This window comes from Scatophagus argus, chromosome 20 (genome assembly GCF_020382885.2).
Source record: "Scatophagus argus isolate fScaArg1 chromosome 20, fScaArg1.pri, whole genome shotgun sequence".
NCBI lineage: Eukaryota > Metazoa > Chordata > Actinopteri > Scatophagidae > Scatophagus > Scatophagus argus.
In genome coordinates this window covers 14,049,938-14,072,290 of record NC_058512.1, presented here as the reverse complement: position 1 = coordinate 14,072,290, position 22,353 = coordinate 14,049,938, and the positions used below count along the sequence as shown (strand labels likewise).

Here is a 22,353-nt window from a genome sequence, read left to right as displayed (position 1 = left end):
GGCTCATGCCTGGTGCAGCTTTAAGCTGACTAACCTGCTGTTGTGTTATTGAATGAATGACTGTTTTTTTCTCCCCACAGTGTTCTCGGTAACCAGGATGGCTTTGAGTGCTACGAGCTGCAGATCTGCGTCAAAGACTACTGTTTCGGTCGTGCTGACAGAGTGGTCGGCTTGGCCGTGATACAGCTAAGAGACATCATGGCAAAGGGCAACTGCGCGTGCTGGTGCCCGCTGGGCCAACGCATCCATATGGACGACACAGGCCTCACCACCATGCGGATCCTGTCCCAGCGCTCCAACGATGACGTTGCCAAGGAGTTTGTGAGACTGAAATCAGAGACTCGTTCGGCTGAGGAGGGCAGATGAGGAGAGCTGGAGAGGAAGGGAGGAAGAAGGATGTAAAAGCGTGGAAGGTGCCCTAATTTCAAAACAACAGGATCCCACATGACACACATCTTGTCATAAAACAAGGAAATTTTATTTTCCATAGATGACCATGTGGACTTTTTCTCAGACCTTTTATGTGTCTTAGCTGCTGTCCACAGACACACATTCACACTCTGGGTATTTTGGACAAACAACTTTTTCATGTTCCTCAAACACTTTACCAAGCTGCTGTACAGCACTCGACTGCATAGACGCAGGCTCACTCAACGTTCACACCCACCTGCTGTTTCACTAGGCACTGACCACTCCACTCACTCCTTCATTTAACCTTTATTATTACCCATCTTCCCATCAGTTCACACACCACAGCCTCAAGGGAACAGAGGATGCCAGTCCCCTCTGCCGGGCCCAAACAAGTTCCCACCCCTCCCCATTGTTGTTGTGCAATAACCCCACCTAAGCCCCTCAAACTGTGTTTGATGCCTTACACTCTGCAAACTGTGAATGTGTGAAGTGAAAAAAAAATGTCTTTTGAATGTCCTGCTATATAACATAACTGTGATGGTTTGTTTAAATGTGAAAATGCTGTATGGTTTATCTCATAAAGGTGTATTTTGTTTGATGAATGAATGAATGAATGGCAGCTAGCAAGGCGACAGTCCTTATTTTTGAGGTCTGTCAGTTGAGGTGGAAGTGAAACTGATCAAACAAAGGTAATCATGTACAGTTAATGTGTCAGGAGAAGGCACTTAAACTACTAACACTTAATTTGACCTCTTCGTTCAAAGTCAGTTAAATGTGTGCCTTGCACGTGTCAAGTCTCCATTCCCAGTAAAGCAGTGATATGATCAGTAAACAATCTAAGTGGCAAAATCGACAATAGCGTGATTTAAACCTAAACCTCATAAAACAAATGAGTGTGTGAACATACACTCTGGCCATATTGATTTAGAAATATAAGCTCCATTGACAACTCTTTGGTCATGTTGTGTAACGCTGATGGTGCAGCCATTTTATTTATTTTTATACATATTTATTTTTCTCTGTGCTTTTTAGCGGCAGTGGTTTAAAATGTTGTTTACTGCTGGGAAGAGACGTGTCTGAGAATTTGCACAGCGGTTGCTGCTGCAGCGTTGTGTACTTGAGCTGCAGTTCCTACCGAAAACTTCCTTCACAAGATGAGATAGACACCGTCAGAATAAAATGACAGCTGGTTATGAAATTACTAACAAAGCTGGTAAATCATGTTCTGGACTTACAACAGTGATTCTTGGCTCTAGGCTCAGTTGATAATTTTTTCTTCCAGAAAAAAATAAATAAATAAATACCTGAACATTTGAACACAAGCTCCACAGCTGCTAAAGGGTGTAGAACTGCTTATGGTTTACATATATCTTCCTGCTCTGTTTTCTTCTACTCCTACTATGAGTGGCCTTACTTTAGTGAAATAAAAGCAAACAAAATATGTGTATCTTTTTAATCTTTTTTTTTTTTTTTTTTTAATCCTTATGTTTCTTTTGGCTCTCAGCAATGAGGATTGGCCACTTCTTTGCCCTTAATGATATCAAATAAGTTTTCCAAGTGATGCTCCTTATCATTTTTGTACTTTTTATCTTTGCTATTGCAAATATTATAAGTGTATCTAGTAGTTTGTTATATTTTGTGTTCTGTTCCCTCTGTTGTTCTGTGAATGTAATCCTCTTTAATAGTTGACTGTATTGTAAGATATGTTTCAGTTTTGTGGACAGGAGTCCTACACAGTGAGATATGTGCCAGTGAATTTGTTCATAACTGATGGAAGAATATTAAAATGTTACTCTTAATGAAAGATGGATATTGCTGTAATATGATAACCTCGGTGTGTGCACATTTTTTAACCGATCACTTTGTGGAAACCACAAATTCACATTCCTCTTTGTTACATCTCATTATCCATTGTGTATAATTTATAGTTGTATGAAGGCAAATGTTTCATAGCCATTCTGTAATATACATGTTCCTTGTGCCAAGTTGCAAGTGTTCACTTTTTTTTTGTATTTCCGTTCTCTAAATTTGTTAACTTTTGCACAAAAATCACAAAATCACTGCAGTAGCTAACAAGTATAGTACATCAGTCACACTAACTGCATTTTTGTGGTGTTTTTTCTTTGTGTTGTCACTGCTGTTGTCAATGTGTAAACATCCAATGTAAACATGAATTTTGTATAAAGTATTTGACAAATATCTATAAATGTGTTTACCTGCGTTTTTCTATGAAGTGACAGTGAGTGCAGATTTATAGTGGACTTTTCTGTTTTATCACTTTGAATATTGTTTATTTTCCACATTAGTTCCACTGCACAATGAAGAATGTTGTATGTTACCTTAAACCAGACTCAAACTTAGCTCAGTTAAAAAATAACAAAAACAAAACGGAAAACGGAAACAACAAAAAAACACTTTCTACATGAGAGGCACCTCAGCCTCACTCACAAAGTCACTCAGGCATCAAACAGCTGAATCTTAAATTGAATTTTTTTTGACATCATCCCCTTCACTTTCACTGTAACAGAGTGGCAGCATGAATCAATCAAAATCAAAACTAATAGCAAAATTATGAATTTCCTCTCTGTATTTTGGGTGAACTGACCCTTTAAAATTCAATGAAAAAACGATAACATAAGATGGTTTTCTACATCTTTTTAACTTTTCCCTGCAGGTTTCCTGGTGATCAGAGTTACAACGTCTCTTTGTTCATACACGCAGCTAGACGTGAGTGTCTTTGTGCTTACAGGCACACACACACACACAAACATGCACACCTGCACATACACGCACAATAACTAATTTAACAAGCGGTTCATGTTTAGGTCCCCTGGACAACACAGCCTCCCTTTGTCTTGAAGCCCAGGTTTTAAATTCCATTTCTGAAAGCACCTGAATGTGCATAACATTCACAATGTCACTATATTCAGAGCTTTCATAACTCCCCTTTTTAGTAATTAAAATATTTATCCTTTAAGACAGCAATAAATACTTGGCTTTATTTTTTTAGTTTTTGCATGAAAAAGCCTAAATGTGAACTGGACTAAAGGAGCTGATACTGGAAATGTAAAATAAGTTCATTGTGAGCATGCACACCATCATGGAGTGTACTGCATACCTGACCGCCCACATCACAACCATGATGTTGACCCTGATTGGCTGTAGCCATGCACCTGTACTGTTGTTTTACAGCCCTGCCTCGCCATCCAGGTCCAAAGATCGCTTCACTGTTTACTCAAGCCCTGAGCTGTTGGGCATGGGGGGGATCCCAGCTCTTCCTGCATGAACCTGAAACCTCTAATGCAGGTGCCTCTCTCACCACTGCACCACTTCACTAGCCATCCATTCTGCATGTTTTTCATTCAGTTGAAGGCCCCAGTGAAATCTACTTCTCTCTGTAGGATTACGTTGTTGTCTGGACTTCCAAACAGAGCGTAGAAGAAGGCCTGAACTTGCCTCATCTGAAGCGGAAGCAAAGGGAGGACTGAAACTTGTAGTCCCCCACCCACGTCACTCTGTTTTTCTGGCCCTGTGTTCCTGCGTCTATGAGTGCGGGACTTAAAGGACACAGGAAATCACATTTTTGTTTGAGGTATGTGGCTGATTTTTATTTACTTTCAAACATTTGGAAAACAGTGAGAATAAGGAATAAGATCACATAGGGGTTTCACATTTGAAATCTTTGGATAACATATGGAATACATGGCTAATCAAAGTACAAGCCCATTAGCTCAATCACTTCAGGTTTACGGTGACTCTTTTGACTTCATAGTTGTGTTTCTTCGAGTACAGCAATAACAGAGAGAGTGAAACATGGTCAACCAAGTCTCCTGGTATGGAGCCAGCTTTCTAAACTGTACACCAATAGAATTCAGGATATTGCTAAGCAGGAGGTATAGTGGTGAGAAAAGATGTCTCCTTCTTCTCAAGGATGATTCCTACTTATCTTTTTGTGGTAGACACACTTTCTTGACTTGTTTTGGATGCAGGGAATGCAGGGAAACGCTGGGTTTGGTTCATTGTTGTATATCTGGGTTCAATCACTGATTTTAGATCATTTTTTAATTTTTATGGATTTCACTGGTGACATTTCATATTCTTCTTGTTTCATTTCTAAAATGATATGCTCTTCCAGGATGCAGGTAGAACTACAGAAAAAAATATGAAGCAAAAACGTGATTTTGTGTCATGTGTTGAATATCTTGGAATACTTGACCGATTCTGAGCAAGTCAAATGTCGTATCGTTATCTTAATCACTGTGGTTATCTGCCAAAGATCTGCCTTTGGTACAAAGGGTTGAGAAAGGAGTGGCTTAATGTCATTATACCTCTGCAAGACAGATAGAGTCTCATGGATGTTGCCTGATATTATCCCAAAGAGAGCCAAGCCTCTCTTTGGGATTATGTTTTCTCTATTAAATGTCACGTCACCTTCAATTGCTTGTTGTTTTGACTTTTTCTTTTGTTCAAGCTTGCACTTGAATGTAAGCATTCAAACAATGGTCTCGAGTATCAGTTATTTGACAATCACACACAAATGTTAAAAATGCAGGGGCTGAGTGGACAGATTTTTCTCACATATCAAAAGATTTCAAATGTGAACCCCTATGTAGTCAGCAGGTGTTCACTGCATGTGATAACTGAATATATGTTCAGATTTTCACACTGAGCCACAATTGTTCCATATATGACCTTTCATAAATAAACTAGTTCCCTCTACAGTTTCCCCTTTTGGTTGCTCATGTAGTATAAAATAATTACAAAGAAATGGCACTTTGTTTCATTGGCTATATGTCACTATGTGCAACGTATAAGCGTGCTCTTTCTGTAGGTGTGACATATGGACAAACTTAGCTAAAGATGGCATCGGTATTGTCGTACTTTGGCCAGTTGTGTGGGAAAAAGAAAACCAGAGGTAAGATTAGATGCTTAAAAACTGTAAATTAATTATGTCTTTATGTGTTTTTCACCAAGTTTGTCACAATCAGTAGACTAATTCTAAACCTTTACATACTGTATGTTGTACTTGACTTTTGCTCTCTCTAAGTCTTTTATTTCTTTCACAGAAGAGGAGAGGCACTTGCGAGCTAATGACAGACCTTTCAACCTGTCTTACCGCTATGCTGTAAGTACAGAAGCAAAAACTGTGTGTGTGTGTGTGTGTGTGTGTGTGTGTGTGTGTGTGTGTGTGTGTATTCAACAGATAAGAAGGGATGGGCAGGGAAAAACTGAAGGTTCTTCAACAGAAATCATGTAGCATTGTTTGAGAGTATACACCACTGTATCCGCCATCTCCATTTGTCACCTTAATCCTTCACTCTCTTCTGCTTCAGAACAATGCCATCAAGACCTCAAAATACAACGTTTTAACCTTCCTGCCACTTAACCTCTTTGAGCAGCTCCAGAGGCTCGCCAATGCCTACTTCCTCTTCCTCCTGATCCTTCAGGTAGACATTTTTCTTTGTTTTCCTCTAGTGCTGAGATGCATGTCAACATGAACTGCATGTATCATGCATGTAACATTTGCTTCCTGGTATACAGTGCATCATTGAGCAAGGCACAAGAAGCAAGGCATTACAGCATCGTAAACGTGTGTTTGCGGGTGTGCTCTTTTGACAGCTAATCCCACAAGTCTCCTCTCTGTCCTGGTTCACCACGGCTGTCCCACTGTTGATTGTCCTGAGCATAACGGCAGTCAAGGATGCCACTGATGACATAGTAAGTTGAAAATGTAATGATCTCTAAAGACAAAACTGAAACACATTTCTTTGGTTGAATAGCTCAATATTAAGACAGACAATAAGAAACTAAATTTAAATGTATAACTTCATCAAACACTGCTCCCACTTTATTCTGTATTGTATGAGTAGAACAGACACAAAAGCGACAATCAAGTGAATAACCGCAAGGTGGACGTCCTCATCAATGGAGAGTGAGTCATTTAAGATATAAATTTCACATTATATGTTTGTAAATACAAATAAGTTGTTGCAAAACAGTTTTGAACTTTGATATGCTTTGTGTGACTTTTTGTGCAGTATACTGATTTTATGGGATATTTCATATTTATATTTTCTGACAGGCTGAGAAATGAAAAATGGATGAACGTTCAGGTTGGAGACATAATCAAACTGGAGAATGATCAGTTTGTCACAGTAAGTACAGAGGTGCTACAATAAAGACTAAAGGTGATTTATTTTTGTAACTGCCAGGGTTATTAATTGACTTTTTATAGCATATTGCTGTAGTATAAACTGCGATGCTTCCAGTGATAACAACACTGTACAAGACAAAGTCCCCACAAGTTTATCTCATTTTATTATCATCTATCCCTCCTGTTGTTTGTACTGTATTGTTTTTCATGCTTTTACTTTTAGGCAGACCTTCTGTTGCTGTCCAGCAGCGAGCCTCTCAATCTGGTCTACATAGAAACAGCTGAATTAGATGGGTGAGTGTGCAGTACTGTGAGTGCGCATGGCTGACGGCTGATGTCTGGCACTGTCTTGGATTTCCCCTCAGTCGTGTCCCTCTCATGTCTTCTCGGTCTCCCCCAGTGAAACTAATCTGAAGGTGAAACAGGCCCTGACTGTAACTGGAGAGCTGGGAGATGACATCAATGCACTGGCTGGCTTCAATGGTGAGAAGATGAAAGGCACCACATCGAAGTCACAATTCGAGAACTGCAATCTGGGTTCTTTGCTAAGCACCACCGTAGGAAAAATGTGAATTCTCGGTCAAGATTTTGGAAAGACATTTGGATTTCTGTGATGCAAAACTAACAACATATCTGGAGCAACAAGAAAACATCTCAACAATGACAAAGACGCACACACACACACACAGGAATAAGTGTGAGGAAACGTTCTTATCTTTTTGGTGTTACAGTTATATATGTTAGAATAGTTTTCAATAAAATAATAAATAAACTCTTTACACAAGCTGCTTTTCTGAAACAACTGATCAGGTTAAAACATAGATTTTCACACTCAAACACTTGTCTATAAAACCCCATATTCCCACCTTGAATGTGTTGTTCTCTCTCGCAGGTGAAGTGCGATGTGAGCCTCCCAACAACCGTCTAGACAAGTTCAAAGGAACCCTGTCTCTGGATGGACAAATGTACTCTTTGGACAACGACAAGGTGTTGCTCAGAGGATGCACCCTGCGGAACACCGAGTGGTGCTTCGGTCTGGTCATCTTTGGAGGTAAACTCTCAGCAGCTGCTAGCAGTTGTGGTATGAGGGAGGGACGTTCTGGTGACAAATTCTGGTGACATAAGAATGATCATGTGGTCCCACTGTATACAGTTTGGGGGGAACCACTCAATTCGTAGGGGGCCTGCAGATGGTGCTCTGCGACACACAGCAGACCTATGGGAAATTGAAACTATTTTAACTTTTAACTTTAGACTTTATTTATTGAATTTACTGGTCAGGTAAATGCAATACAGCGGAAAAATGCTGAACCAAAACAAAAGCACACAATAGGAGAGAGCATCTATGAGCAGCTAATGATCATAGAGTTCGATAGCAAAAATGTCAAAAAGACATACAGGCAAGTCAGGGATGCTGACTCAGTCAAACTACTGTACTGTATTTCTAGCTTGCATTTATAGGCCCTAAAATCTAGACTTGGCTGAACAGCACATAATAATGACAGAATAACTTATCAGTAAATGTCACAATTGTGTCTCTATCTGCGTGACTGTCAGTGTATCTGAACTAGAGGTTGACCCTCTCCAGGTCCCGACACCAAGCTGATGCAGAACAGTGGAAAGTCAACATTCAAACGGACAAGCATCGATCACCTGATGAATATCCTGGTGTTGTGTGTGAGTGTAATTGTCCATGCACACAGAAATACACATAAGCTCACATGTACACACTGAAAAATGTTTCCCAGGTGTTGACCTTGGACATGTTACACATTTAATTCACATCTACACTATGTAGACAAAAGTATCTAGACTTACCTCTTTATGAGGGATTAATTAATTAATGCCTCAGCATACCAAGACATTTTGGACAATGCTAAGCTTCCAACTTTGTCACAACAGTTTGGGGAAGGACCTTTTCTATTCCAGCATGACTGTGCCCCACTGCACAAAGCAAAGTCCATAAAGAGGTGGTTGGATGAGTTTGGTGTGGAGGGCCCTGTGTGGAGGACTGGCCCACACAGGGCCCTGACTTCAACCCCATCCAACACCTTTGGGATGAACTAGAGCAGAGACTGCGAACCAGGCCCTTTCATCCAACATCAATACCTGACATCACAAATGCTGTACTGCATGAATAGATTTTTTAACTGACTTACTCCATTAAAATATTTATATGTGTGATATATTTTATCCATCAGATCTTTGGTTTCCTCATGTCTGTGTGCACCATCTTGGCCATCTGCAATGCAATCTGGGAAGCGAAGGAGGGCTCAGCGTTTACTGTCTTCCTCCCTCGTGAACCAGGGACTGGTGTTGGTCTCACAGCCTTCCTCTCCTTCTGGTCCTATGTCATCGTACTCAACACGGTGGTGCCCATCTCTCTTTACGTCAGGTACGTTCTTTTTAGCACAGAAAGATCATAAAATCAGAAAGCAGCAAAAGTTGGTCTTTGTGCAGCACGCCTACACTCATCCCTTTACGTGTCATTCTTAGTGTGGAGATGATCCGCCTGGGGAACAGCTTCTTCATAGACTGGGACAGGAAGATGTATTACCCCAAGAGTGACACTCCTGCCCAGGCGAGGACCACCACGCTCAACGAGGAGCTGGGCCAGATCAAATATATCTTCAGCGACAAGACCGGCACTCTGACGCAGAACATCATGACATTCAACAAGTGCTCTATAAACGGGAAAGCTTATGGTGAGTTGATTTGCTTACACAAAAACTACACAGTTGAATTGACACCCCAATATGAGTTGAATGATGGGTTTTGAACTGTTTTTATTCAGGGGACCTGTATGACTTTTCTGGACAAAGGGTGGAAATAACAGAGGTGGGTGGAGACTGTTCATTCATCCATCAATTTTCTATACTGCTTATCCGTTGTGGGGAGCTGGAGCCTATCCCAGCTGATTACAGGCGAGAGGCAGGGTACACCCTGGACTGGTCGCCAGTCAATCGCAGGGCTGACGCACAAAAACATTGTGGGAGGAACCCGGAGAAAATCCATGCAGGCACAGGGAGAACATGCAAACTCCACAAAGAAAGGCCCAAACCGGGATTTAAACCTGGAACCCTCTTGCTACGAGGCCACAGTGCTTCACTCCCACTGCACCACCGTGGAGACCACTAATAGACAATTGTATATTTTTGTGAAATCTTTGGCAGTATGGATTACTATTATGGATTTTTTGTGTTGTTATATTTTTCTCTGCAGAAGACAGAGAGAGTCGACTTCTCCTGGAACCAGCTGGCTGATCCAAAGTTCATCTTTCATGACCACAGTCTGGTGGAGACTGTGAGAGAGGAAAACCTTCAGGCTCAGGCCTTTTTCCGCCTGCTCGCTCTGTGTCACACTGTCATGCCTGAGGAAAAGAAGGAAGGTGAACGACTGCTAATGGACATTTTCTATCATCATTGCAAGGTTTTAAAACAGAAGAATTACATTGGTTATGTTGTGTTTTGCATGGTTGTGTGAAATCCTAATAGAGCTCATTCCTGAATAATATAGATTCTTCCTCGTTTTTGCTCTAATATCTTTTTCCTCTTCATACTAACCATTTAGTAACTTGAAAGGGAGAGTAAATTCCTTGCTAATTATGATTGATGAAAAGTAAAGTCACTGTGTAAGATTTTAAAACACCTGAGTTTTGTGCCCTGTATTAACTTTTTTCTTCCTTTCCTCTTCCTCCTCCGTCTGCATCTTAGGGGAGCTGTACTACCAGGCTCAGTCTCCTGATGAGGGTGCACTGGTGACCGCAGCAAGAAACTTTGGGTTTGTGTTCCGCTCACGCACGCCGGAGACCATCACAGTCATGGAGATGGGAAGAAAAGTCGTCTATGAACTTCTGGCTGTTCTTGACTTCAATAATGTGCGGAAGAGAATGTCAGTTATAGGTGAGAGAGTGGCACAACGTTTGTGTAAATCACATGGTGAAAGTTATTGTTTCAAAAAAAAAAAAAACCTCTGTGGATGCCTTCAGGGACATTCAGATAACTCAGATTTTTATGTTAGCTGCTCAAAAGTAACCTTGTAAATTCATGAAGAAAAAAAAAAAGAAAAAGAAAATAAGGGAAAGGTACATTTAAATTCATGCAATCTGTCATGAAAATTATCCAAGCAACAAGATTATAGGTCAAACCTCATGACTCTGTCATTGCTAAGAAATTTCCATGATGATTTCCAGTGCGTAGCCCCGAGGGCAAGCTGACTCTATACTGCAAAGGAGCAGACACCATCATCTTTGAAAGACTCCACCCATCCTGTGACAAAATGAAGGAAGTTACCACCAATCACCTCAATGTGAGTGACTGGATTTTTGTGATGTGTATGTGAATATAAAACTAGAGTACTTTCTGAACTTGTCGGAATTTTTGTTTGTTTTGAACTGTCCAACCATAATAGGATTATGCAAGTGATGGCCTCCGTACGCTGGCTCTGGCCTACAAGGACTTGGATGAAAGTTACATGCAGGAGTGGAAAAAACGCCACCATGAGATAAGCACAGCCATGGAGGGACGAGAGGAGGGACTTGATAGCCTTTATGAAGAGATAGAGAAAGACCTGCTGGTCAGTCCACCTGCTGAATTATTTGACACACTGATAGATAGTTTGATTGCCTCAACAACTGGCTGGTTAACTTCCTAATGGTAGCTTAGTTGCCTGGTTATTTCAATTTAATATACTGAATGTCCCGACAATGATGACCATGGGTTTTATACATCACAGAATGATACATTTTCATAGTACCACCCTGTACCCTGTGATTTTTAGCTGCTGGGAGCGACAGCTGTGGAGGACAAGCTCCAGGATGGTGTGCCACAGACCATAGAGCAACTGGCTAAAGCTGACATCAAAATCTGGGTGTTGACTGGAGATAAACAGGGTTTGTGTCACATATTGTTTCGTCACCCATTTCAAGATGGAAGAAATGGAGCAGTAATATAATGTACTGATATTGTCTAGGAGTCCCAGGCATGATTCAGTAGTCCAAGTTCACATGACACACCCAAACATGGTCACCTGAAACTGAACTCAGAGTTAGAGAGTGAATGTTTGGGATGGTTAAAAAAATCAACTGCATCACTTCAAATATTTTTTTTTTTTTAAAAACTTTTTTAAAACAGAGACAGCGGAGAATATTGGCTATTCTTGCAACATGCTGAGAGAGGAGATGAAAGATATTTTCATCGTTGCGGCAAATACGGCTGAAGGAGTCAAAGAGGAGCTACAGTAAGTCAGTTCCAGGCAAATAACTGCAACATATAGTCTCTTTTGAGCAGAGATTGATTCAGTCTACTGATTTTAAAGTACTGAAAATAAGTCAGCCAAAAATACCACCAATCTTTGACACAATTTGACATACAGCTGATACCTAATTTTTTTTATAGAATCTGTGCCATGTGAAGATGGCAGTTCTCAGTGAAGAAGTACAGAAGTAAAACCAGGCTTCACATTCTAGTAAACAAACCATTGGTTTTATTGGCTGAACTGACAGCTGCCCAGTAACTCATGTAAGCTAATGCTAATGCTAAAATTTTGCTAATGGTTATGTGTTCTGTATGATGCTAAAAGACTCAAGCCAAAGCTATGTGTCACAGGCAGAATGTCAGCAGCCTTGTCAAATGATGATCCACACAGAAGACACAAAAATAAACAAAGAGTATTTGCTGTATCATAGGGTAGAGCTTGTGCGCTATGTAAATATTATAAATAATAATGTAATTTAAATTATATTTGATCCAACAAAACTCTCGGGTACTTTGATTGGTTATTATGCCATGTAATTCATTTATTAGAAATAGAACTGAGCTAGGCACGGTGGTGCAGTGGTTAGCACTGTCGCCTCATAGCAAGAGGGTTCCAGGTTCGAATCCCGGTCTGGGCCCTTCTATGTGGAGTTTGCATGTTCTCCCTGTGCCTGCGTGGGTTTTCTCCGGGTACTCCGGCTTCCTCCCACAATACCAAAAACATGTACGTTAGGTTAATTGGCTACTCTAAATTGCCCCTAGGTGTGAGTGTGTGGTTGTCTGTCTTTGTGTGTTGGACCTGCGATTGACTGGCGACCAGTCCAGGGTGTATCCCGCCTCTCGCCCGTAGTCAGCTGGGATAGGCTCCAGCTCCCCCGCGACCCTGACGGATAAGCGGTATAGAAAATGGATGGATGGATGGAATGGATGGATGGAACTGAGCTACTTCCCATCAGCTTCCCATACACCTCTATGCAACTTAACAATTTTTTACTGCAAATGTAGCCTCTGTATGGGGAAGGGAAAAAATGGTAGCGAGACATCTTTTGTCTTGAAACCAATTGTCTCTGCAGCCTGCAGCATGTGGAGAAATCCAAAGGTTGATAGTCCTGCCTTTCCCACTGTGGTTGCTCTTCTATGACTGAACAACTGTTTTGTGAGTCAAGTCAGCCAGCTGAAACACACAGCAAAAAGCACACTTACATTTACCAACTTTGCCTACTAAGGTAATCAGAGGAGACAAAAGTATACTCAATTTGTGCGAGTAAAGTTTATCTCTAACTTATCAGTTAAAATAGTTAAGAAGATAAGACACTCCCACAAAGAAAAAAACTTTGTGGAAGGCATATTGTCAAAGAGCCAAAGAGGAATGGCTGAATAACGCTTATCATTAAGCTCAATAAACTGTTATTGGCATCTTAAATACTGAAACCCTTCCGGCATCATGTTTTAAAGGTAGGCCAATCTTTGGCAGATAATGACTTTGTGTTGAATCATTTGTCTTTATTCCACATGCTCCTGTTTTCAGAAATGCAAGAAGGAAAATGTGTCCAGAAGCAGCGGACGAGCCAACTGTGATTAAGGCCCGTGGAGGCTTGTTTTGGCTTCAGAAGACTACAACTGTGTTGGACGAGAAGGTGGATGGACAATATGGCCTAATTATAAATGGACACAGTCTGGTAAGAAGGCTTTTTCGGGTGCATTACTCCTTCCCGTAGCTGGAATTTAACTACCCTTAAGGTTAAAATTCACTGTATTCCTGAAAGAATGAAGAGTAATTTTCATTTTGGTGTCTGGTTAAAATCTTTTAAGGGTTGCACTGGGGTTACACTGACACATTACTTCAGTACAGTTCAGCAATTCCTTATTTCCTGTCATCCTCAGGCCTTTGCACTGGAGAAGAACTTAAAGCTGGAGCTACTGAGGACAGCATGCATGTGTCAGACAGTAATTTGCTGCAGGGTCACCCCTCTGCAGAAGGCCCAGGTGGTTCACCTGGTCAAGAAATACAAGCAGGCTGTCACTCTCGCCATTGGGGATGGGGCCAACGATGTCAGCATGATCAAGAGTGAGCTCATCAGAAAGAAACTCTTACAAGGACCACAAGGACCAGAAATTTGTTCTTGCGGACAATAGTTAGTCACTCACTCTTTCTTTCTTCTCTGTTTGTCCTTCAGCTGCTCATATCGGAGTCGGCATCAGCGGTCAGGAAGGCATGCAGGCAGTTCTCTGCAGCGATTTCTCCTTCGCTCAGTTCCGTTACCTTCAACGCCTCCTGCTGGTGCACGGTCGCTGGTCCTACTTACGCATGTGCAAGTTCCTACGATATTTCTTCTACAAGAACTTCACCTTCACCTTTGTGCATATCTGGTACGCTTTCTTCTGTGGCTTCTCGGCTCAGGTAAGGGCCACTCTAAGAATCACTCTAAGAATATATTGACTTGTTGACAATAAGGAAATGTATACATGATATAACATGATATAACATCAATATAACATGAAGATCATTTAATATAACGCAACCTGGCACCACAAGACCACAAATTCCAATCTCACATGAAGTTGAAATGACCCTCTCATGGAAATACATAGAATGTTATTAATGCTATTGTCTTTGTTTTTTTTGTAGACTGTGTATGACGAGTGGTTCATCACCTTGTACAACCTGGTTTACACAGCTCTTCCCGTCCTTGGCATGAGCCTCTTTGACCAGGTAAACTAGGAAAATTAGTAATTTGTTTGATAAAGCGCAGAGGTTCAAATTCAACGTTTTTTTGTCTGTTTGTTTCTGCAGGATGTGAATGACCGCTGGAGTTTCCAGTATCCCCAGCTTTACACTCCAGGCCAGCTGAATCGATACTTCAGTAAGAAGGTCTTTGTGGGCTGTATGATGCACAGCTGCTACAGCTCTCTCATCCTGTTCTTCATCCCGTGGGCTGCCATGCACGACACAGTGCGAGATGATGGCAAAGACATCGCTGACTATCAATCTTTTGCTTTACTGGCACAGACTTGTCTCCTGGTTGTGGTGAACGTACAGGTGAGGAATACAGTTCCACAAGAAATATCACATGCCAGTGAAGTTGTAGGATTTCATTTGTACTCACCTTACAACACATTTTCTGAATTAGATGTGCATCAGAATTTGAAAAAAACAAACAAACAAACAAACAAAAAAACGCTTTATTTTCCAGCTGTGTCTGGACACCCATTACTGGACAGCAGTGAACCAGTTTTTTGTATGGGGCAGCCTAGCCGCGTACTTTGCCATCACATTCACCATGTACAGCAATGGCATGTTTCTGATCTTCACCTCCTCGTTCCCCTTTATCGGTGAGTAGATTCAGCTCATTGGTTGAGAGGTTGTTGACTCAAATTTTAATATGTACATTGTGGTTTGTGAATTGGATCTTAACCTTTTTAAATGTTTGTGTGTGTGTGCATGTGCATCGCAATACAGCCAATCTACAATATTGTAAAGTTGTTCAATTACAAATGCTTTTACTATGTGGTTTTGATTGCCCGTCTGATGCTTTCGGAACTGCAGGTACTGCAAGAAACTCTTTGAACCAGCCAAATGTGTGGTTGACCATCTATCTGACTTCCCTCCTCTGTATTCTCCCTGTGGTGGCTTACCGCTTCATTTTCATTCAGCTTCGGCCCACAATCAATGACAAGGTGAGAGGAAACAATAAAGTTGTTTGATCTTTTATTGTCCTAACTTGTTGTTTTCTGATTGTCAAATTTGGCTTTAGGTTATAATTTGGCCTTCTGATGTGTTGAATATTATTTTATAGACTGAACAGGTGGTACCTACAGATATCTTCAGAGGTCATATTTGCTTGGTTTAGAGCTTGCAGAAACTAAAATATGTGTGAAATATTGTGACCTGCTAAGGCTTAACCGAAAACAATGCTTTTCTTTATGAAAGCAGACTCTTTGTTTTGTTTTTTTTTTTACAAATAATCAATTATTCCTAAAGGCACAGACAATTTAGCTATATATTAGCTACAACACTTTTCACACTTTACAAAAATTTTCACAGACAGATGTTTTATTAACACAAGAACACAGTGGAAAAAAAAACATTTTGTTTTGTCTGTTTATTTTACAATGTTTCTGTTTCCTGTTTTTTTCTGGAGCTTTTTTGGTCTCTTTTTCTTTTGTACTCCCAATGTTATTTCTAATTTTGGGTCAATCTGTTTGAGCTTTGAATGACATCATTGTTACAAACCCAATTAACAGCATTAGCATCAGATTACTAAAATATTCAGTAATTAGCTGCCTTTTCCCAAATTCCTAAATAATCCCATCTTTGCTTTCATTTTATTGGCGTCACTCTTCAAGTATTCACAGTAATTTGAGTTACTAATAATAACTTAATTCAAGCTAAAAGCATGAACTGTGTAAATAACATCAGCAAACTAGCTGTTTAGCATGGTACGTCATGTAAAAAACAAATAAACAAAAAAACAAAACTATAATGGAATTAAAATTAATGAATAAAAAAAGAATAAACAAATAAGCATTTCAAGTTAAAAACTATTTTAAAAAATATGTTCTGGACTACGGTATACATTTGAATCAATTATACAGTTTTGGTCATTAATTTTGATATGCACATAGCCTTATATTATGAAGCGTGGAGTTTCTGTATTTTGTGAAATGCTGTGTCAGCACTCTGAGGAAACATATGACTTAATATCACTAAACAATAAGACACTGTACTCATGTGAAAACTTGTCCCCATCCTTCCACCCCATTTAGGTGAGATGTAAGGTGCGAAAGGAGCCACTGCCAGTTCCTGCTCCTCGCTACAAACCTAAAAGGCGTGCCAGTCGTCGGTCCGGTTATGCCTTCTCCCACTCTCAGGGCTATGGTGATCTGGTAACATCTCGGAAGTTCCTGGTGAGACCCCTAAAGAGTCGACCAGCCTTGTTTATCCAGACAGATTCTGGTCTGGCTCAGAATCAGCCACAGCACTACCGCACAATCACAGAGGAGCCCGAGGGGTCGCAGAGCCCTTGAAGAGAAGGTATGCAGGGACATTGTGCAGTGCATGGGAAGAACCCATTTTTATGTTTTTATTTTGGAGTCCAGCTCACACCCATGGGAGGAGGCACAGGGTATAGTTCGCTACCTAGATTGTTTCGAGGTGAAACCTTTACGCTTAAAATTAAGCCTGACTTTAACACACGTTTTTTTTTTTGTTTGTTTTTTTTTAATGGATGAGTGTTGGTATCACTGTGAAAATGTAGAAGCTCAGTAGCATAAACTGCACTGGTCCTTTTACATGTTTTAGTTTAATAAAGACGACTCTCATATTCTGTAGTCTGCATTACTGCTGACCATTGTCTAAAGCATACCAAGAGGTTTCAGACAAATGTTGGTTTAATTTCATTACAATCACAAGCAACAGCTGGAGAATTGATTTAGCCAGGTAATCAGTCACAGGGAACATATAAATGTGGTTAATGTTGTTGGTCTCCGTGACCCTGATGGATCTGCATTCAGTCCCACTTCATTCTCTGTTTTATGAGACTCAGGTGCTAAAAAGTAAGCTTTAATTGTAAAAAGGAGAGATGAAGTTATTTCACAACAGAGATTTATTGTTTTCTTTTCCAATAACACAGCTCATGGATGTAATTATTTTCTATTGATATAGTAAAACATACAGTCATACAATCCGGAAAGTATTCACACCGCTGCACTTTTTCCACATTTTGTTATGTAACATTCTCATTCCAGAATGGATAAATTCATTTTTCCCCCCAAAATTCTACACAAAATACCCCATAATGACTGAATGAAACAAGTTTGCTTGAATTTCTTTGCAAATTTACTAAAAATGAAAAACAAAAAATGTAACATGTACATAAGAATTCACACTCTTTGCCATGACGCTCACAATTGAGCTCAGGTGCATCCTGTTCCCACTGATCATCCTTCAGAGGTTTCTACAACTTGAGTTGAGTCCACCTGTGGTAAGTTCAGTTGATTGGGCATGATTTGGAAAGGCACACACAAGTCTATATAAGCCCTCACATTTGGCAGCGCGTGTCACAACACAAACCAAGCCATGAAGTCAAGTGAATTGTCTGTAGACCTCTGAGACACGATTGTGTCAAGGCACAGATATGGGGAAGGGTATAGAAAGATTTCTGCTGCATTAAAGGTCCCAAAGAGCACACTGGGCTCCATAAACCACAAGTGGAAGATGTTTGAAACCACTAGGACTCATTTTGAGGGAGAAATTTAATTTAATCCATTGGAATGAGACTGTTACATGACAAAATGCAGAAAAAAGCAAAGCAGTGTGAATACTTTCCAGATGCACTGCATAGTCTTGTCATCCCAGGATGGAAAGCATTCACTTTGTACTTAATGGACTAAAACATGGAAAGCCAGAAATTGCAATGAGAATTAACTTTATTATTTTTTTTTAACTTTGTTTTTTGAAAGAAGGTTATGTTAAAAAAAGTTAAAGGTTGCCACAAGTTGATCTGGAGAATCTGGATTAGCATACTACCTGTAACATGAAGTTGCATTTTGTACTTCTTTGTTTTCTTTGTTTCCCTCGATTGAATTTTCATACTCAGGGTGTCATTGTGAGAAAAAGATGAAACAGTGGTTTCACTTTCAGCTTAAATCTTCCATGAACCTATTTTCACTCTGTTGTTTACATTATTATTTACAGGAAGATTCACTCTTCTCTATAATCTGCTTGTATGTTTATCAAGAGATACTGAGTAACACTTGCTCAGTCAGTTCCACTAAGTCACAGTACAGCCAGGGGTCAGTATTGTCTTTGTGACTGTGCTTTCAGCAAAACAAAAGTCCAGTAATGTTTTACGTGTCATATGAGGGACATTAGAAAGACCAGCAGACAGCACATATTACACATTAAATCCTTTTTATTCGGTCCTATATATACATATTTTGCCACTGTGTCTTTCACCTTATTACGTCAGGCTCCTCAGACTCACATCTGGTGAGATTTTTGTTTGAGAATTTGAAGTTTGTGACGATCAAGTTTCTACATGAGAGATTATCTGAATAAAACAAATAACCTGACTGACTTGTTTATTCTTTTTTTCACCATTAAGGCAATCTAACAAAAATGTCTGAAAAGCTAGTAACATTGCAAGAATGTACTCATAAAATGCAAGAAGGCCCAAAAACAAACAGTGAATATGGAGAAAGAGGGCTGTTTCAGTCACTGGACCATCAACAGGTCAAATGACAGACAAAAGGTAATCTAATGTCTTAGAATCACATCATACATACGTGCACCTGTTGTTTCCACGGTCCACATGGACCTCCAGAGATACAGCATATCAGAAGAAGTGAGGATAAATCAATACAGGAAGCAAATAAATGGAAATACATATAAGTACAGGGAAACTCATCATACAGGATTCAAGAAATTGCTTAGATGTACTTGATTTGTTTATACAGCATTTTTAATTTCAACAGAGGATATTGGTAGGATTGTTATGACCCTTCTTGACAAACAAGGCAGTTAAAGCTTTGCAGATACTGAAGATTGATGCATGCAGCACAAACCTACATTCATATAGACCGTATCACGATACACAGAGACGTCAGAATGCACATGAAGGACAAAAACATCTGATTATTGTAAATATTTCATAACCTGACCTCTTTTAGGAAGCCTCAACCCAAACCTGTTCCAGATTTATTTGCATTATGTATGTGCTCTCTTTCTGCCTGTCATCCTCTCGCTCTCTCTTTTCACTCACACTTCCTATATGTGCACACACGTACCGCATTGAGCCCACAGCTGCAGTGTCCTCTGGGGCCAGTAAGCAGTGACATCACTGCTTGAGGACTGTCCTAGCGTGGCACAGATCCAGTTTGCTTTCTGACCCACAAGGAAAAAAGAAACATGTTGATTTATATTATAGATTATGAGCTTCGCAAACAAAATATGGTCGATATATGAATCTTAAACAATTCCAAAGGTTAAGAAGGGAAAGGGAATAATTTGTCAGGAAAAACCCTGACAAATTATGTAGAAATGACGTAAATTATGTTTAAAGGAAGTCATTGATTTTGTAAATCAGATCTCTTCACTTGATATCCACAGATAAGCGCATACACTTGGCACTATGCACCTGAATGCCAAATATATTCAGCTTTAAGAGTTAAAGAATAAACGTCACTCACTTCCAGTTTAACCCTTGCTCTGCTCCTCCCCTTATGGCCATGCAGCACAGTCAGCAGGCTCCACCGTCTCAAGTGAAGGTCACTGAATGATCTCACAGTAAGGAACAGGAATGAGGGCTGGTATGCTTTATAAATAGCCGGCCTATGTGGCACACCCAAACCACAATAATGTACTTTCTTCCACTTTGAAAAAACCTTAGATTTTATCTGTGATTAACCAGAAAATTGTCTAACTTATATCCATTTTTAAATAATTTCCACAACCTACCTTTTGTTGTATATGATTGAAATATTAATGAAGCAGTGACAAAAAAAAAGAAGCCAGTTAAATCCTTTATGCTATTAATAGACGCTGACATTTATTGTGCAGGGAATAAAAAGCTTTACTTGGGAAAAAAAAAAGAAAGTTTGGCTTGAAACTGGAATCAAGGACAGAGAAAAGAAAATGAGTCAGTGAGCATTAACAGTTTGACATGCATACAAAGACACAATAAAACACAAATGAACATGGATAAACAGACAGAGAAAGAGAGAGACATGCACACACTGATGTCACACAGTCTCCGCAGGTCAAAGTGGAAAGCTGCAGCCTGGCTGGACTGGTCGACTTCTGTAAGAGGAGACAGCAGGCTCAGCTTTAAGAGAATTTCACACTTGGCGGTCCAACGTGGATCGCTGTGTGTTTCAGTCAACCAGTCCGCTGTTCTGTGAAGAGAGCAACCTTAAGAAGAGTCTGAACACATAGTGGAAACAGACATGTTGCTTTCTGTCTCAGACAGGAAATTGCTGTTTGTTGTCTGTTAAAAATTAATGTTTTGCTGGGCTATCTGACCCAGACTGTGCATGGAACACTTGGACAAATCTCTGTCAAATGGCTGCGTAACTTGGTATTCACACATTCTTTCCATAGAATGGTTTTTAATGATTTTCTTTCTTTTCATGTGATTAAAATTTTCCCTTGACCAGCACTTTGGCACAAATCTTAAAATCAAATTGCCAGATTTTCCATTTATTTTCAGTTTTCTATATATAAAACAAATTTCAAAATCTAATGGGCAAATGGTAGATAAATATGTCACTATGAGTTTTCCCAATAGCGTTTTCATTTGATACATATGATAGAAATATCATTTAGCCTAGCTATAGCTGCTAAAATGTCATTGAATGTCTTTAATGTCAACATTTTCACGTTATTGCAGCATGCAGGAGCATTACATTTGGTAATGTGTTTTTATGGACAACCTGTATTCAAGGACATTAAAAGGGGCTATGAAGTGTTTTAAGTGTGAAAATAACACTTACAATATAGAATACAGTCATTTAAGGGAAAAAAGATGTCTGAAAGGATATCTGAAGTGCCTGTCCATGAAAGAATCCTCTGTTGATTATGGTAATTATATGAAAAATTCACTTTCACAAAAACCAAAAACCTTTTGGAATGTTGATCTGAAGGCTCACAGCATAACTGACACTGACAGGGGGGTGCTTCCAGATAAGTCCTTTGTCTTAGCAGAGATCAAACACGGGTCCAACACTGGCTTAACTGTTTAGATGTTTGATAAATGGTGTGTTTGTGTGTGAATGTCTATGAGATAGAGAGACACACAAAGGGAGAGAGTCATCCCTAAGCGGTATCAGTTGTAAGTCTTGTGTCTAAATAAAGGATTACCTTCAACCTTAGAAAGTGCACACTCCCAGCTGCCACATTAGCACTAGTGAGGGACTGCTGCATTTACACTCCACAAAACAAACACACATGACCGAGGAGATCACGTAGCATTATCAGTAACTTCTGTAGGCAATTTTAAATTGATACATCCGTTCAGTTTATTATAATCACACACAGCAATAGAAAAAATTCATGACACCAGAGGTTTTCAGTGCAAACAAAGCCCGTCTATAACATCATGTGTTGTTATATTTGGTTCTCTGCACTGGGGCAAACAGGCAAAAGTCCACTGAACTCTTGTTTTGATCCAGAGATCACGCGAGTTACAGCTGGGCAGAGATCTGCTGACCTCATTTGAAGTGAGTCAAATGAGTCCCAGAGGGCTTCTTTGGCTTAAAGGTACATTCTGTTAATCCCAGAGTCACCTTAGATGGAAGGGGGTTTCCAAATGTGGAACCGCAATATGGATCACATTTCACATGTCACATTTACATGCAGGTGGCACAGGAGCAGGTCAACATGGGGAGGGAGCATGTTAGTTCTGATTACTGCTGGGTTGGCAAAATGTTCCTTCATTTTGAATAAACTGTGTTTTATTTGCTTTATTAATTCAACACTGTGCATGACTTACTGTGAATTCTTCTATTTACTGGACCGCCAGTGAACCACTAACA

General features: G+C 40.0%; 2 protein-coding genes across 8 annotated transcripts in view; both read left to right on the top strand.

The window, feature by feature from the left end:
* The window catches only part of LOC124051212 (protein unc-13 homolog B-like), a 58,499-nt gene extending 55,887 nt beyond the window's left edge, over nucleotides 1-2,612 (top strand). For all 7 annotated transcript variants that reach the window (XM_046374300.1, XM_046374298.1, XM_046374302.1 and 4 more), the window contains one exon: nucleotides 81-2,612. In XM_046374300.1, coding sequence (XP_046230256.1) covers nucleotides 81-366 — 286 coding nt within the window. In that variant the 3' untranslated portion in view covers nucleotides 367-2,612. The remainder of the gene's footprint in view (nucleotides 1-80) is intronic.
* A 923-nt stretch (nucleotides 2,613-3,535) lies between these two features.
* LOC124052098 (probable phospholipid-transporting ATPase IM) lies at nucleotides 3,536-18,964 on the top strand. The gene is made up of 28 exons (XM_046376007.1): nucleotides 3,536-4,003; nucleotides 5,243-5,326; nucleotides 5,478-5,536; nucleotides 5,745-5,858; nucleotides 6,031-6,129; nucleotides 6,282-6,343; nucleotides 6,494-6,566; nucleotides 6,789-6,859; nucleotides 6,966-7,048; nucleotides 7,458-7,616; nucleotides 8,154-8,242; nucleotides 8,767-8,960; nucleotides 9,062-9,270; nucleotides 9,360-9,403; nucleotides 9,788-9,953; nucleotides 10,279-10,467; nucleotides 10,758-10,873; nucleotides 10,976-11,140; nucleotides 11,345-11,509; nucleotides 11,685-11,803; nucleotides 13,349-13,499; nucleotides 13,705-13,888; nucleotides 13,998-14,221; nucleotides 14,450-14,533; nucleotides 14,615-14,860; nucleotides 15,015-15,153; nucleotides 15,368-15,498; nucleotides 16,588-18,964. The coding sequence occupies exons 2-28, from the start codon at nucleotides 5,272-5,274 to the stop codon at nucleotides 16,846-16,848; spliced, it is 3,651 nt and encodes a 1,216-aa protein (XP_046231963.1). The 5' UTR covers nucleotides 3,536-4,003; nucleotides 5,243-5,271; the 3' UTR covers nucleotides 16,849-18,964.
* The last annotated feature ends 3,389 nt before the right edge of the window (nucleotides 18,965-22,353 follow it).

Excerpts from the sequence above, each read along its gene's own strand:
- LOC124052098 (XM_046376007.1), top strand. The coding sequence starts at position 5,272 with ATGGCATCGGTATTGTCGTACTTTGGCCAGTTGTGTGGGAAAAAGAAA. Across the intron at positions 13,889-13,997 it reads CGATGTCAGCATGATCAAGA|CTGCTCATATCGGAGTCGGC; the intron begins GTGAGCTCATCA and ends TTTGTCCTTCAG. Across the intron at positions 15,154-15,367 it reads CTCCTCGTTCCCCTTTATCG|GTACTGCAAGAAACTCTTTG; the intron begins GTGAGTAGATTC and ends TCGGAACTGCAG.